This window comes from Adiantum capillus-veneris, chromosome 11 (assembly GCF_014529385.1).
Source record: "Adiantum capillus-veneris isolate H3 chromosome 11, ASM1452938v2, whole genome shotgun sequence".
Classification (NCBI taxonomy): domain Eukaryota; kingdom Viridiplantae; phylum Streptophyta; class Polypodiopsida; order Polypodiales; family Pteridaceae; genus Adiantum; species Adiantum capillus-veneris.
The window spans coordinates 88,655,686-88,672,049 of NC_140941.1; the positions used below are offsets into that span (position 1 = coordinate 88,655,686).

General features: G+C 42.1%; 1 protein-coding gene across 2 annotated transcripts; it reads right to left on the bottom strand.

The window, feature by feature from the left end:
- Positions 1 to 1,672: 1,672 nt before the first annotated feature.
- On the bottom strand, positions 1,673 to 15,806 carry LOC147447611 (uncharacterized). Of its 2 annotated transcripts, XM_086523325.1 has the most exons (27): positions 15,518 to 15,806; positions 15,144 to 15,208; positions 14,911 to 15,008; positions 14,106 to 14,234; positions 13,525 to 13,696; positions 13,140 to 13,410; positions 12,744 to 12,883; positions 12,545 to 12,634; positions 12,361 to 12,429; positions 12,154 to 12,270; positions 11,783 to 12,016; positions 11,563 to 11,709; positions 11,376 to 11,490; positions 9,386 to 9,567; positions 9,177 to 9,296; positions 6,229 to 6,283; positions 5,999 to 6,135; positions 5,814 to 5,907; positions 5,001 to 5,059; positions 4,800 to 4,910; positions 4,594 to 4,717; positions 3,917 to 4,029; positions 3,629 to 3,827; positions 3,356 to 3,484; positions 3,210 to 3,238; positions 2,733 to 2,893; positions 1,673 to 2,473 (listed from the first exon to the last, which is right to left on the bottom strand). In XM_086523325.1, the coding sequence occupies exons 2-27, from the start codon at positions 15,147 to 15,149 to the stop codon at positions 2,176 to 2,178; spliced, it is 3,399 nt and encodes a 1,132-aa protein (XP_086379451.1). In that variant the 5' UTR covers positions 15,150 to 15,208; positions 15,518 to 15,806; the 3' UTR covers positions 1,673 to 2,175. The 2 variants fall into 2 exon arrangements, with proteins under 2 accessions (XP_086379451.1, XP_086379453.1); XM_086523327.1 differs by lacking the exons at positions 15,144 to 15,208; positions 15,518 to 15,806 and having other exon boundaries at positions 14,911 to 15,014.
- Between the last annotated feature and the right edge of the window lie 558 nt (positions 15,807 to 16,364).

The following is a 16,364-nucleotide window of genomic DNA, read 5'->3' on the forward strand; positions in this document are numbered from 1 at the left end:
CTCTACTATCACAACGAGCTTGTTCCGTTGTAGGTAAAACATCACTAATAGTAGGAGCAGAATTGCTAGAACTTACACCATCCTCCATAGAATGTGGATCCACACAATCTGGGTGTACATCAAAACCTTTACCAATGCAATGTTCCATACACCCTTGAAAACAAGTACATGCTGCATCATGTAAGCCCATAATGGATAGTTGTCTCCATCAAGTTTTTCATCAATAGACAATTTCTAGAAAATTTCATTGCTCTCAGCCATAATGAAAGACTAAACCTGCAGTAGTAGAAACGAAGGCCAAAATGAGCCCATATCAAAATTATGAGAACACCAAGCTTTACGATATCTCCAAAGTATTTATCAACTTGTTGATGCTTGTCGAAGCTCACCCAAATTAGAGAAAAAGTGAGAAGGGAGGTGCTAGAGCAACTATGCTTTGGAGAGTGCAACTTTCTCTGATTCCAATTGTTGGAGTTAGGGCTGCAAGAATGCACATACAGCTTGAGGATAGAGAAGAAGCTCAAGGCACACAATAGAGAATGTATTACTTAGTGTGCAAATACAAGATAAGGTAGTCCTAGAGTGATGGATGTACATACAAAGCACAAGGGGAAAAACCTCCTAGTGAGGGAAAAAAGTTCCCCGGTGGTCTTAAGTGTATTCACACACATCACTACCATATACATGGTAGCATCATTCACTAGTACGACATGCATCAGCTAGTGGTCAATTTTAGTGAGAAGGATATGCTAGAAACAATTTTTTTCCCTCAGTCAAAATTGAGCAAGCATTCCTTGTTTCTTGAAGTATTTGCTTATGTTTTGGCTATAAATTTTGCTCACATGAAGCATCTCGAAAGGAGTAGGCTCTTATAATCATAAGAAATCCCTTATGGCCAAAGTAAAAGTATGCGGATTCTCTCTAAAACTTATAGGTTTGATTCCAATTAGATTGACAAGCCTATGCTATGAGCATATGATAAAGCTTTCGTGAAGTGGATTTGCAAAAGGATTCATGTGAAAACATTAACGCTCTTGGGAAGAGAAGTTCCACCCTTCTTTTTTAGGAAGAAAACTTTTCTTTAAGGAGGGAGTGATCTCAACCCATAGGTCCTAGTGGCAGCAAGCCTATGGGAATGCGGACCTAAGAGGGCTTAACTCCAAGAGTGCACACATAGAAAGGGTTCTTTATAAAGGGGCAAGGCTAGACTATATAAGGAAATGGTTGGGACAAGTTTCAATGTGCTATTTTGAGCCCATCTACGAGCGTGTGCAGAGGTCCAACAAGAGACCTTTCGCTTAGCCCTATTGTATGCACACAAGTCCCTCTAGTGCTCTCAAAATACTATAGTTACTGTAGTGGGATCATTGTTAAGCCATTTTACCTCTAAAGGACTATTGAGATGCTCAAACAATTCTTCATCATTTAATGAATATTTTTAATACTTTAAAGAACTTCCAACCTATGTTTAAAGTCATTCTTGGAGCATTTAAAAATTGGACCTAACCTCCAAAGAATTACATATTAGTTTATGAATTTTGTTAGACATCTAAGGCTCAAGCATCACCAATCTCGCTAATTTCATGGCTAGAGAGAGAGAGAGAGAGAGAGAGAGAGAGAGAGAGAGAGAGAGAGAGAGAGAGAGAGAGAGAGAGAGAGAGAGACATTGAGAGGAAGAATCTTGGTAGTTATGCCCTTACATTGTACAAAACTCATTGTTTTCAAGATGGACAATGATAATTTCAAGGTTTGAAGTGTTAATAAATGATACTTTGATTTCTAAATAGCGGTTTACACTATCTCAAAACGATTGTGTTAAATGCATGGAATCAATCAATGACTACCTTACACAAGATCCTATCTTCTAATAAGCTTGTTATCCATTGCCATTGCTCTTTCTTCTTGTTGTTGAGGGAGGGGAGGGCGGCTTGTGGTGGATGTTGTCAAAAGTCGTCTCTAATTTCGACGCTTCTAGAACCTATTGGGTGGTCAAAATTTGTATGCACCAATACGATGGGATAGGGAATACCCACAAATTTAGTGATTGGGAGCGGCAAAACTTAGTGCTTTGAGCGACTCGATCCGATCCAATACACGGTTTAGTGCTAGTAATATGCCCTTCTTGAGATACCCACAAACCACGAAGAGGAGAAGGTTTTGCGTGTCATTTGCATTTTAAGAAGGGGAGACTACGCCACCGTTAAAGTGTTGAGAGTGAGTTAAAGATTTAACGGCTGATGAGTCCTCATCACTATCGTCTTTCCCGTTTTCAATATTGCCTGCGTACTGCTTGCTCTTTGTACTTGGAGCCATGGCGAGCTCACGCTCCGCTGCAGCAGTGGCCGTGGCGTGGGGTAGAGGCGGCGGCCCCAACCATGAGAGCAACACAGGCAGCAGTACAAACCCATTCAGGAATCCCAACACCCCCATTATCGTGAACATCGCGAAGTAGTACAGCCTGAATGCGTGGTACCTGCACAAGAGCGCTTAAAGGTCAGGGTTTTCTTCATTGTTGTTTTCTCTGTATAAACATCCTATCGCCTCCGGTCAGTGCGGGCATATAATGTTTATGTGCATTTTGACGATGTTGTGTGTGTGTGTGTGTGTGTGTGTGTACACGTGTGTACTGTGTGTGTGTGTGTGTGTGTGTGTGAGAGAGAGAGAGAGAGAGAGAGAGAGAGAGAGAGAGAGAGAGAGAGAGAGAGAGAGAGAGAGAGAGATCTTTTTCTCACTTGAGGAAAAGGAGGGGCAGAGTGGCAGCCACTTGAGTGCCAAATCCATGAAGCAAAGGCTCAAAGGTCCACTCCAAGGCTTTCCCAACTCTGTAGTTCCGTGTACCGTCGACCACCAAAAATGACCGGGCTAAATAGGTGAATTCTGATGCCATACCGACCTGCATAATGTGGGTTTTTGATTCAAGATTCAAAAGCACTAGAAAGGCACATGCTTGAGTATGTAATAGGTGCAAAAACGCTTGATTGGATCCTCAACGAAGGGACTATGCTTTTGCAGCTGCATTGCAACATTGTGATTTTTGTGCTAGTCTTAGTTTAGGGTAAAAGGAGTTAGGGTTCATCCTCTTTCCTTCATGTATCTTTAGGTATAATGTTACAATTCTAAACATGATGTGCTGGCTTTAAGGTGTAGTGTAAAAGTGTGCACTCGTTCAATAGTAAACAGGATTCGACTTTTAATTCTGATATACTCACCACAATCCCAAGGTTGACTAGTGAGAGAGCTGCAATAATGCCACCATCAAGGAGTTTGAGTAATTTGATCGTCGTGAAGATTAAAGTTTAAATCAAGCTTCAGGTCAAAACAGGATGAACTAGAACCTAAAAGCTGCAATACTTACAGTTTAGTTTAGCACCAATTATATAGAGAAATCCATAAACTTCAATGTCGACCATTAGCAAAACAAGGGCAATGATCAGGGAGGTAGATAAGCTGAATTGGAAGATGAGCACGGCCAGGAAGACTCCAACTATTGCCAAAAAATGGAACAAATGATGTATCATCCACACGCTCGAAACACCATTTGGCATAGATAGTGTTAACCTCAGACTATGCAAATAAACAGTTTTTTAAGTTCATTGTGCAGTAGAGGATAGAATGTAAACAGTTATACCTAAAGCAAACCCAACCACCATGTACAAGTCGTGAGAGCTATGAAGATATTGTTCGTAAAAGAGAAACGGATATCCATATGCGTATACAGCGTTGGTTCCATTGAAATACTCTTCATTGAAGTTGTCTGCAAATCGCCTTGTTTCTCTTATAATATCTAAGTTAGGTTTTGTTTCGGCTCCCAAGTTCTCAGCAAAGAGCTGGAAAGGACATCAAGTTTATAAGGAAAATATTCTTATCAAGTTCATGAAGGACATGTTAAGGAACTTGCAGGGAGGTCCTTACATACCACTGTTTTTGTAGCTTTTAAAGCCCAGTCTGGAAGGTTTTGTTGCGCTAAGCAGCTTGTATGTTGCCCTGTGGAAGTATTGTAGCAGCTCAAATCCTGCAGAGAGAAACGTCCTGCCAAAAGGTTGCTTATGATGTCTGGCTGTACAAACTCCTAAGTGTTTAATGCACCCACATGCTTAAAATTTTATGAACATCTGTTGATCACACCAATACTTGCACATGGGTTTGAGTTTGGGTCATCATTAGGTGACATTTGGTGATTTCAAAATCATATGTGTGCAAATGCACTGGTTGCACATGCACACGCACATGTGAACAAGATTTCATCATAGTAGGATGAGTTTATTATGTACCTATGCATGCATGTGCGTCGTGCATCGTGCATCGTGCACCCATGCGTGCACACACACACACACACACACACAATCAGTTGCAAACAGGAGTTCATCTTCATCATGGTAGGATACGCTTATTAGTGATGCACGCACAATCGCGCACACGCATGCCCACACACCTAGTCTTTATCATCCTCGTCGCACAGGCGTCTGTGCGTGGGTGCGCACGTGTGCACACGCGCACACACACACACGTGCGCGCGTGTGCAGACACACACACACACACACGCCCGCGCGCGTGCCATTCTAGTATGCCTACACATGCTGGTTTAGGCCTCACCAAGTAAGGACGATGACCAAGCCTTGGTCAAGTTGTAGAAGTCTTTTGATGGTAAAGGGTACGACAAGTTTAGACTCTGATTCATGGACAAATACAGATTCCCAAGCCAAGAAAGCTCCCAAATCTGCACAAATAAATTCAAGCATGAGTAAGCCTTGTGGGAGTCAATCTACTTGGTGTGGTAGCAGCAAGAAAGGTGAGTATACTTTTGGCTGAGCTGGAGTCCAATGCGAAAGATTTTGTTGAGCTGCATCGAATAGCTTCCCAAGTTGTTCTTGTGAGTTAGGATAGTCTATGTTATCTCTAGTCACAAGCCACTGGAGACAGACCGTAAGCAGTTGAGTTTCACTTCAACAAAAGAAACCAATCAATGGGTATACTGCTCTGTACAGAAAGAAACTTCGTACTATATCATAGCTTGGGAACCGATCCTCTGTTGTGACTGCAAAATCATGCTGGTAGGAACCTACAAATTAAGACAGATTATCTTCTTTTTTACCTTGATGTTTGTGAGTCAATATAGTAACTCGGGGGGTGCACTTCTAAGAAACCATTTATATTACGTGCATTCAAATGGTATTAAAAAAATCCTTGTACTTGCATATTGCGAGGCAATCCCTTTTTCTCGTTAAACTTATGGAATTTTCCTAATTTTCAATGACAGCATCCCTTTTGTAAGTAAAATAATTCAAAATAAAATAAAATACCCCTCCTATTAAACACATGTTATACACTAATTTTTTTTAAGGTGCATCATGCACCGGGAACAGCCCTTGAGGGCTAGGTGCCACTCAAATAGCCAAGGGGGTTGAACCCAAGACCTTGCGTGCTAAGTTACCCATGCTTATATGATGGGTTCCGCCACCCTTATCTGTTTGAATACGCCTCCTCCTCACGGAGGTGGGGTGTGTTGTTTCTATTATTAGTCAGAGTTGTACCTCATAAATGTAGTAGCAAGTTCCTTGAAATAAGAAATATTATCAATGAAGTTGTGTTTGTCGCGTGAGGGTTGTTTGGTACAGCTGTGCGCGTTGTAATGAGCATACTATATTTGTTTCTATTTGTCTGTCTTCATGAAGGAGTATGAGAGATTAGCATCATTCTTTGATGATGGTTACTTAAGGTAAATAATGTAGAGTATCTCGTTAAAGGTGAATTTGGGCTTTTCCTAGATTCATCTAGAGGGTATGTGTGTGGATTGCCAATGGTCTATGTCTCACCTTTCAAAGTGACTTCAGACAGCTTGAGCCCATGCTCCACTTTCCAGAATCCCAAATACGTCATAGATCCGAGTAGGCCCGCAAAAAGGATGACCTAAGAAGAATGAAGCAGCCGGAATTGACAAATTTGCACAAGGGACTTGACCATTTTGAACATAGAAGAAGAGGAATAATGAAGAAATTACCACAAACACTTTGAAAAGATTGCTCTCAAATAAGGGGGCATAATACTTCGCAACAGATCGAGATATAGGGGTAGAGGCGGCACTATCCTGCATTGATGGATCAGAACCATCAATGTTCTTCCCTTGTACTTGCAACGCTGCATTTAGATGTTAAATATATATGAAAGCAGTTAAGAGTTTCCCTGCATCTTTAGGTCACAATGTAAGATTATATAATTGTGTCATCTTACTTTTCTCGCCTTGCCATCCAAAAAAGATCCAGAGATAGGGGTCGTTGATTTGTGACTGCATGCAGGTTTACATAGATGTGACAAAGTTCAAGATTGAAGCAGAAAAACAATATCAGTTTTGTTAATCTAATGCAAACAATTCAAATTAAGCAGCAGTAGAACAATGGTACGACTGGAGTTGCTTTCACATATTACTGCACAAAAATTACTTGGTGCAGTAAGGACTTTAAAGGCTTACTAAGGAAGATCTGCCTTTATTTTAACAAGCAGATTTTCAATCGCCTTAGTGGATTGCAAGCGACAGCTTCATTATTTAATGCTTCCAAGTTAGGCTCTATGTACCAAGCTTTCTTTAATGACACATGGAGATGTCTGTTCACTCGAAGCAGAGAAGCCTGAGGCGTTGTCAGGATGGGTTGGCAGCAGTTGTTTCCCATTAGACTTTCCATTTTTGCCGCTTAACCAATTTACGATAGAAGAACCCATGGCATGAAAGTAGGCGAAATGAAGAAGTTTTGTCTTGGTTTTTATTCTCTTTGAACACCTTGCATTCTATCGACAAGGCTCTTCTGGTGAAAAGGGAACTGCCCATTCTCATACAAAGGCTGTTCTTCTGCACTTCTAGGTAAATAAGAAGGGGCATTAAGTAATTACACAAGCTAACAATAAGAGGCAGTCCATCTTTAAATTTTTAAGATAATACTCCTCTTCCGAGCTTCCCTTGACCTTTGTTTCCTCTTAGGGTTTTCTGTGAGAAGTCTTGCCCTTGTTTTACTGCCTGCCATCTTTGCTGTTGTGTCATCTCCATTGACTATACTCAGCTGCCTTACGACCTTTCGTTATCTTCCTTAACAAAGAACACTACGATGATAAATAAACTGTGGAAGATCGATCTCAAAAGACGGGTCACTTCAATGGTGACCATATGATGTGCCTCCTTAAAGTTTTGTGCATCATCTAGCACATGACCATGCCTCTTGCCATTCTCGTGAACATGCGGCACAACCTGCAAGCTAACCCCTGAAGTACCCCCTTTCTAAACGGAAGAGTTCCACAGTGTCGGTTAAATATTGCAAACTAAAGACTGAAGTACCCTCACCCTAAACGGGAGGCATTTGCAGCCAAAGCAGCCAACAAGTAGTCTATGAAAACATGCAGACAGTGCAAAGAACTATAAGAATCTAGGCTAACCTCCGATTGCTAGATGGTCCAAAGAGTCCTGGGAGAGTTTGATGTCAATAGGGACATCATGAAGTGAAGGCTGGCTAGCTGTTACATACGAGCTTGACTGAGGAGACCTGGCTTACTGTCCGCTTACAACTTCATAGAATTCAGCAATGCAATGTCCGGAAGCAAAGAGTCCTCACCACTCTTGTGTTGCAGTAGAATAATTGAGAGTGAAACGTGCTGCACAATGCCCCAAACTGTTGCCCAAGCTCTTGAGTCCTCACAAATTTGCCATGTTTGGTTTGGCAATTACAGAGGCTATGCATGAGCAATGGAGCTCTAGCTGTCTCTTTTTTTGGAGAGGAAGGTTGGTAAGCGGGGTGGAGCAATGATCTGGACAGACGAAGTGTGGGCATGGGCTGGGGACATACAACGTGGGTAGCTGCCATGGATGGTGTGAACAGCAGCGTGATGGAAGAGCATGGCTGGACTTGTCTGCAATTGCAGGCTGCTGGGTTAAGGAGGGGAAAAGCAACACAAGAAGGGATGTAGGCAGACAGGTGCAGCTTCTTTCATGGGGCTTCAAACTCCAGGGCTCTCTCTCTCTCTCTCTCTCTCACACACACACACACACACACACTCAAGTTTTTGAGTCTGCTCATCATTCCCTACTTAAGTGCTCAGCTTTTCATCACACCCCAGCTGGCATTCCTCAATCTTCAGCATGGACAACTCCCTTCATAACTCTCTCTCCCAGCCATGTCCTAGACGTTAAATTGCCACCGTCACCTCAAGAGCTTCAAGCATGAAGTCATTGATCAGCTCAACACACATGTGGCATACTTCATTTGGTCCCATGGAGGATGATAATCTCTCTCTCTCTCCTTCTCCTCGGGTGTGGGTGTGGGTGTGTGCACCAATAAAAGAGGAAAATGGCATAATTTTTCTGTCACCCAAGTGGTAGATTGGTTATGCCATTTCCCTCTACAATAACAGGTCTTGAGTTCAACTCTCCTCGTTGGATAGATCTTTAAGGTCTCTTGGGATAGTTTCCTACGACGTTAAAACTCTCTTCTTCTTCTTCTCTCTCTCTCTCTCTCTCTCTCTCTCTCTCTCTCTCTCTCTCTCTCTCTCTCTTTCTCACACACACACACACACACACACACACACACACACACACACTATCTATATATATATAGTACTGATTAAGCGTATTTCAACAGTTGATTTTTTTTTCTTTGCTAGGGGCTTTAGGTTTCTGAGGAATGTATTTTGTACTGTTATCTTTTGCTTCAACTGTAGAGAGGTTTTCTCCTATCTGTTATGATCCATCATTTAAAGTTGATACTTTGCAATTAGCAGCACTTTGTATTGCTCTCGAGAAGCGTGTGAGAAACGGGATGAAAGCATGTTACATACTTTCGGTCTCTGCCAATGGAGCAATTACGATATTCAATGCTGTGGGCTCATTTGCACCCACCCGTGAGTCCAAATATCCAATCTAAAGAGATAAATGTCCTTTTTATTCACCCATGTGGAAAAGACATGGCAACATTTGTATATTTCCGCATACAGCCTAATAACATCCTATCTCAGTAATTTATGAGGAATAAGGTTTGCAAGCAATTGTGCTTAGCTTTCCGAGTGTTTGGGACTAATCAAATCATACTTTTCTGTAAGGTTTGCAAGCAATTGTGCTTAGCTTTCCGAAGTGTTTGGGAGTAATCAAATTATACTTTTCTGCAGCAAAGGGAAAAAGGTACTTCGAGGCAAACAATTACCTTCACTCTTCTTGCATCCAAGGCCATGAGTGGAACGAAAATCAATAGCATCCCCAGTGTATGGATGGTAGCTGTGATTCCCATTTGCCAACAGAACCAACGCACAATTGGCATTGGACTCTAATTTGCCACATAAATAAGGGGGAAGGCAGTAAACAGACAGAAACGATGATACAACGACAACTCAAATTTCACAAAAAAATACTCACAATTGATGAAATGAAGAATGATGCAAGAACTGAGAATGTTGTTAGCACAACAGAAGGACCAGCTAGGGCTGTTGTAAGGCTCATCTCATGTTCAGGTATCAAGGAATCACTCAAGGATTGGATGCTTTTATCTTTGAGAAAGTTCCTTAGTATTGTCACGAGAACAAATACATCATCAATACCTGTCAAACAGCTGCTGTTAGCAAACATATATAGCTTGCTTGAGGCCCTGCAGGTAATTAAAAATTTAAACTAAAAGTACATTATGGTTCATCATAATGCAAGAAAACTCTCTAACTTGATACGACTATCTGGATGTTATTTAGACAGGCTATGGCTAGTTGGCTTGAGTGCGAGCATGAGTGGCGCGGTGGAGGGTTTGGACCCCCCAACTTTGATGGTTGAGAAAGGATGGCTAGTGTCCTTTCCCTGTAATCAGGGCTACCCAATGGCTCCCAACTACACTAGCCGTCCTTTCCCTACACCTCAATGCTTGTGATACCCAAGGACACATTTCTTTCTGGAAAGAACCAGAACTATGTGAACTTTCCGTTGAAGAATCTCATAGGTTTCTTTGTTTGGCATTCTTGGCATCAAGTATTTCCTAATCCTTATTTTCCTCCATCGTTTTGAAATTTCTTATTTTCGGAAGATGTCCATGAAGCTAGAGCTATTTTTTATTCAAACCCAGTGACCCAGCTTTAGAGTTTGGCAAAGGTTGCAATATCTAGTGAACTGCTCGTTACACACTACCATACATCAGCTATAAAGCCTTGGGTATGGATGCAACCCTTCAGTCAAGCAGTGTTTTTATCTCATTATCATTATCAATTTATATGTATGTGCTTGAAATTGAATTGTGGTCCTCCATAGCTAGCTGTAAAACAGGCATCATTTGTTTGTCCTTGTCCTTGGCCTGTTCACTTTGAGAGAGAGAGAGAGAGAGAGAGAGAGAGAGAGAGAGAGAGGAAGAAGAAGAAGGTTGTTTTAACGTTGTAGGAAACTATCCCAAGAGACCTTAAAGATCTATCTGACGAGGAAAGTTGAACTCAAGACCTGTTATGAGAGAGAGAGAGAGAGATAGAGAGAGTCTTGCTTTGTTTTAGTTTATTTGTGTCCTTACTTTCGAGACTTGCTTTTGGGAGGGTGTGTTATTTTTCTTCATTGGACCTTTTTGTTGTTTTATGGCTTTATGTCTTTGTTTGTTTCTACTACTTTTGGCAGGTTATGCTGGTTGGAGCTCTAGTCTCTCTACCAGGATCTCTGTTGTCGGTTGTCGGACATGTTGAGGATGGCCCCAGAGTTTCCATTACTCTCTCCTTGGACTTAGTCTCTGGAGCCACTCTCAGCAAGTGGACTGTTTTCTACAATGTTAAGAGTCTCCGTTGCAGTTCCTGATGGTTCTCCCTCATCAATTGTTCAGCAGTTTTCTTAGTGATGCCAGTTGTTTCTTGTGTCTTGTCTTTGTCATCGAGATTCGACAGTGTTTTCACAATTTTGAGGGTGCAGATGGTACTAGTAGGTGGGTTTTTCTGTATTTCCTTGCATTGTGAAGAAGAGAAGTTTGAATGTCGTAGGAACAATCCCAAGAGACCTTAAATATATATTTGATGAGTCTTGAACTTAAAACTTATTACCAAGAGGGATCTGGGATAATCAATCTGTCGGATGAGAGAGAGAGAGAGAGAGAGAGAGAGAGAGAGAGAGAAGGATTTGAGCTTAGATCGCTGGGGGCTTCAACCCAATAGAAACGGTTTTGTTGAGACTGAGATGTGTGTTTGAAGTGCAGGTGTCAACCAAGGGTAGTTCATGGTTGCTAGGGCCGGTTTCACACACATCTGACTCAAGGCCGCCAAGCTACTCGAGTCTTGCCTTCAGCAAAAGCTTCATAGCCCAGTGAAATGACTGCTGTATGCTTGTCATATATGGAAGGAAAAAGCAAGACACAGAATTTACAGCTGTTAAAACAGGCATAAAGATACCCAGTTACCTAATCCAAGAGTAAGGAAGGGCACAACCGATCCTGCAAGTGGACTGAGCTTGATACCCACGGCAGCAGTCAGCCCATAACCAGAAACCACCGCAAGCGCTACGACAGTCAAGCCCTGCATTATCCCAGTAATTCAACACGTATCTAATGATCAAGGCCCACATGCAAAAGAGAAAGAGTGCCTTACCGTGAGAACAAGTGTAGTGTGCGAATGCACGGGCTTCTTAAAATTCACAAAAGCCAAGAAGGAATACAAAGAGACCAGAGCAGCACTCAGAATCATTTGCCAGATGGGTGTTTCATTCGCATCGATCAAAACGTCTTCTGCTGATCTCTGTAATCAGCATGAACTTCATTATCCATTTGGCCTCTATTAAGAAGTTTTGCCCTAACCATGCTGTACTTACCCACATGGTGAATTGCACTTGAAGGTCGCCAAATTGTTTCCCAGGCGCAAAGTCCGTTTGAGCCTTGCTGTCTCTGAAAGGCGTCAGTTGTTGGATCATTAAGTTCTCGAATTGCACCACAAGTTCCTTCCTTGCTGAAGGTTCAAGACTCTGATTGAGTTTTTGTGCAAGGAGTTCACTCCAAAGTGGATGTTTGTGGTGAAAATTGTTCGCTCCCCATCGAAGAGCTCCAATCTGGACATGATATTTAATAAAAATGCAGTCCGTTAATGAATGGGATGATCAATTATCATGCACACAATCATATTTTTTATTTGAATATGCAAAAGCAGTAATTGAAAGATATAACTGTGAAATTGCATGGAATATACCTTACTTATGTTGCCAGAGGTATCATGCTCCACACTTCCAAAGGCAGCTGAGATAGGAGTGTGAGAGCCAAACCAAGAAAGGCAACATGGTTGCTGCTCTAATATGCAATGAACAACCTTCACAAAAGGCGGAAACTTCAGAAATTGAGAGCAAAATACTTCAATAGAATTGAGCTTTTTTGGTTCCGAAGTCTAAAAGATCGTTACCGGCGGATCAAGAATGTTTGTGCCTGCATTCTTTGCAATATTGATTGCTCCATTGAAGAAGCTCAAAATCTACAAGCACAGAACTATCGTGGGTTCAAAGCTCCAAAATGATTACTCTAAGAAAGTTAAGCAGAAGCAGTTCTTGGTTCTAGAGCCCTTGTAAACATCCAAGCATGGGCCATACCTCCTGACTAGTCATCTCTTTATATGATTGTCGCCAGTTATATCCCCAGGTTGCAAATGCTGCCACTGCAACCTTTACATCTAGCACTATCTGCAAAGGCAGGAAAGAACGCATGATTGATTCAAGGATTGATAATCCCTACTACCAACATAAAGGCCAGCGGATGTTTATGGGTTTGCAGCTGGTTATAAGGACTCACCTGCTCGGTTTCCTCCCCTGTATAAGAGCCACTCTTTTCCAAGGTTGCCTGCAAATTGTTTACGCAATGGTAGTCTTGTATTTGGCTCTCAGCAAAGTAGACAACCAAACCTAGTGGTGCTGCAGTGTTGTTGAATACGACTGGAAAAACGAAAAAAGGGAATTGCTTCCTTAATTTCATGTATTTAAAAAGCTCCATACAACGTTTGAGCACAAGACGTCTCAGAAGACAAAACGATGGAAAGAAACGATACACAGGAACAGGAAAGTGGGTTTATTCATGTGATGCAAAGCTGTAGCTCAAGATAATGTATTGTACTTCGATGACAATATTGGCACGACGGCCGTAAGCGCCTAATATTGTTCAAATTTTGCTGTGGCAGAGAAAAGGGGTCACCTAATTGTTCAAGCTGTTGGAGTTCTTGAGGATAATCCACATCTCTTCCTTCCTTGAAGCAGTCCATCGGAGAGAGCTTGAAACAAGGAAAACTATCAAAGCCCCAATCAGCTGGAAGGCCATATAAAGAACGGTTGAAATCCGGGAAGAACACCAGAAGATCGAGCACACATGCCGACACATTGCGGTAACCCCAAGCCAGGTAGTTGTCTCGCTGAGCTGGCCCTTTTCTGAGCGTTGAGGGAACGGTTGGCCTTTCACAGTAATCGCCCTACACAGATTGTTATGTTAAGATTGCCTTGACATATCAATTGCTTGGGAGTTAATCTTCAATCTGGTAAAGTCATCTATGTGTAAAGGCTGTTGTAATCAAAATTTATGCTACCTGATTTAGCTCAAATGTTCCTCCATCAACTTGAACCACCTGTGTAAGATTGTACAACGGTTTGATAGCTTTGGTCAATGCATCCATGGCATGTCCATAGTCAGGTAGGGCATCATCCAATGATGATTTTGCATTTATGGTCACTGATTCCTTGCGAGGTATTCCGCCAAAACTACAAAAAGAGTGCAAAAGACACATTCATCAACGCTTATGCCGAGACTTTGGGTATTCACTAGTAATAATAAGGAGACTTCACTTGCGTGCACCATACCCCTATATAAGGGACCATGCTTCGTAAGATACACCTTCTCTCTCACTTATAGCCCCCCTTCCTTACACTCACATGATACCATATGATAACCCTTGATCAATCCCCTTGGTCCACGGACAAAGGCATTGAATACCCATGAACTCAAAGCATTCAAGCTTTCCAAGTTGCAGAAGACAAAGACTTCATATGCTTTTCTCAAAGGCCACTCCACTTCTAACACCTTAAGCAGTGAGACTCGAGAGTCAGTCTCCTTTCATCTAGAAAAGAAAGAGATTGAAGAAAGGCACTCATCAAAACAGAATAAACTTACTGCTCATCGAAGTATTTCTTCTCTGGGATGATTCGAGAGTTTTGCTCAACCCATAAAAGCTCAAGGTCCGTCTCTTTCTCCACATTCACCAATCCAATGCAAAATGAGCCCAGTATGATGATTCCAATGCTGCCAAAAAAAATCAGGGTGAAACATTTCCAATTGGACACCTTTCAGTAATAGTGCACGTTCCCTACTCATGGTAATCATCCCCAAGACATGAGTATAATTATTTCGATAACCATAAGCTAGTATTGATACACTAAATGCTATGACCTCCCCACTATCTCCATCAATTCCCAATTGGGGGTGTAGCACGCACACACAAGCAGATACAAGCATGGTGTACAGATACTAAAGTCAGAAGAGTGCCAACCTTGCAAGTTGGTCGTGCTTATGGATTGGGTGCCTAATTGCTTAGGCGGTAACGACAGGTAGTATCACCCACGGTTGTCTATGGACATTTTGTCATGGCTCGGGAGATGGATGGCACATCACTCAGCTATAACTAATTGACTAAACAAAGCATTCAGTGAAAAGAATGAATACAAGAATGGCGCAATGCAAGGCTACAATTTTTTCACCAAGGACCAAACTCTATCAATCACAACAGTAGAAGGTTTCTCGACTTTACGCCATCTAAAAGTACAAAATCATAGACTTTTGGTCATGCTTTATTTTTCTAACACTAGTTTGGTAATCAGTAGATTGGATGTGCTATCCTTATTTTCATCAATACAAAAGGACTCTCTCATCACTAAATTGAACCGTTTGAATGGGCCAGGAAGACGAGATGCATGCTTACAGCAATGGTATGAATGGCCGATGTGCCACGTATGCGCCATAGTTGGAGAACATTCTGTTGACAGCCTCATGATAACTCTCGAGAAGCTTCGCAAAGAACTGCATGTATAACACCCAGAGCAAGTTCCAAATGAGTTAACTAACCCAACAGGAATATCCTATGGGGGGAGAGAGAGAGAATATCCTATGGAGAGAGAGGGAGAGAGAGAGAGAGAGAGAGAGAGAGAGAGAGACCCCCATGGTGTATGACTCCTTCAATGGTCAGAGCGAGGAAATCTTTGGGCGCTAACTCACACAGCCTGCACCATTCGTAAACAAATTCTTGATGAGTTAAGAAGCCCGTCTTTAAACAGAGAATGTGACTGCTTCTGATAAAAAATCAAGCAATGTTGACAATGACCAAAAGCATGTCTCAGTGATGGGAAAATCAAATGTTGCAAGCGTCGGGCTGGTGGCCTTGCAGGAGTTTGGCAAGGAGACTTCTTGAAGATCATACTCAGAGAGTTTATACTTTTAATCTTTGCTGACCAAAATCTTCATTTCTTGAGCTTGTGTAGCTACTAGCTGAGCAAGTGCTGCATATTGTTTGAGTGAAAGGGAGTATGTACCTTTACGGTTAGCTCCACCCCCTGCATGAGAGGAGCCATGCAGGTAGAAAACCTTACGCTTGACACTAGTTGATTGAGGGGGTGAAGGAGGGATTGAGGCCGGTCACGAGCTTTTAGATACGACAGGAGCTCGATAAAGAGTTAGGTCACCCTGTTAACTCACAATGTGTGTGTGTGGGGGTGCGGGTGCTCTCTCTCTCTCTCTCTCTCGGAAATTTGGGTTCCGTTAGTTGTGTGTGCGCGCGTGAGAGAGTGAGCGAGTGCGCGCGCGAGAGAGAGAGAGAGCGCGAGAGAGTCTGCGTTCGTATATTTCAAAGAGAATTGTAACCTTCGCCCTCCTCAACTTTATGGAAAGACCAAAACCAAACATCAGATCCTCCCTCTTCCTTTTGTCTGGACTTTGAAGAGAAGATCTCTTTATGGAGGGAACTACGAAGCTATATCAAAAGAGAGCCACAGTGACCACTTTTTATGATTTTACTAAATTGCATGTCAAACTCGTCCAAACGTGGCGAACGCACAAGAAAAGCATTCAGATGGTAGTCCAATTCATGGTCACCTCTTCTGCTTTCATGTCCGGTGGGTCAGCTCGACAATCTAGGAGCGCCTACCATGAAGTGGAGTATGGCTTACATTTGAGCTGAATAGAGTAGATTTTTGGTAGCACGTATAGCCTAAAATGTCTAGCTTGCATCTAATTGGTCGTATTGATGCTTGGAAAGTGGATACACACAAATTTTCATGGTTTGGTACATCTATATGGTGAGGATAACTAGATCTAAGCTGATCTTTTGAGTTTTGATTGAAAGAGGGTTATGTTTTGATAGTTGTTCGCTACGTGTATAGT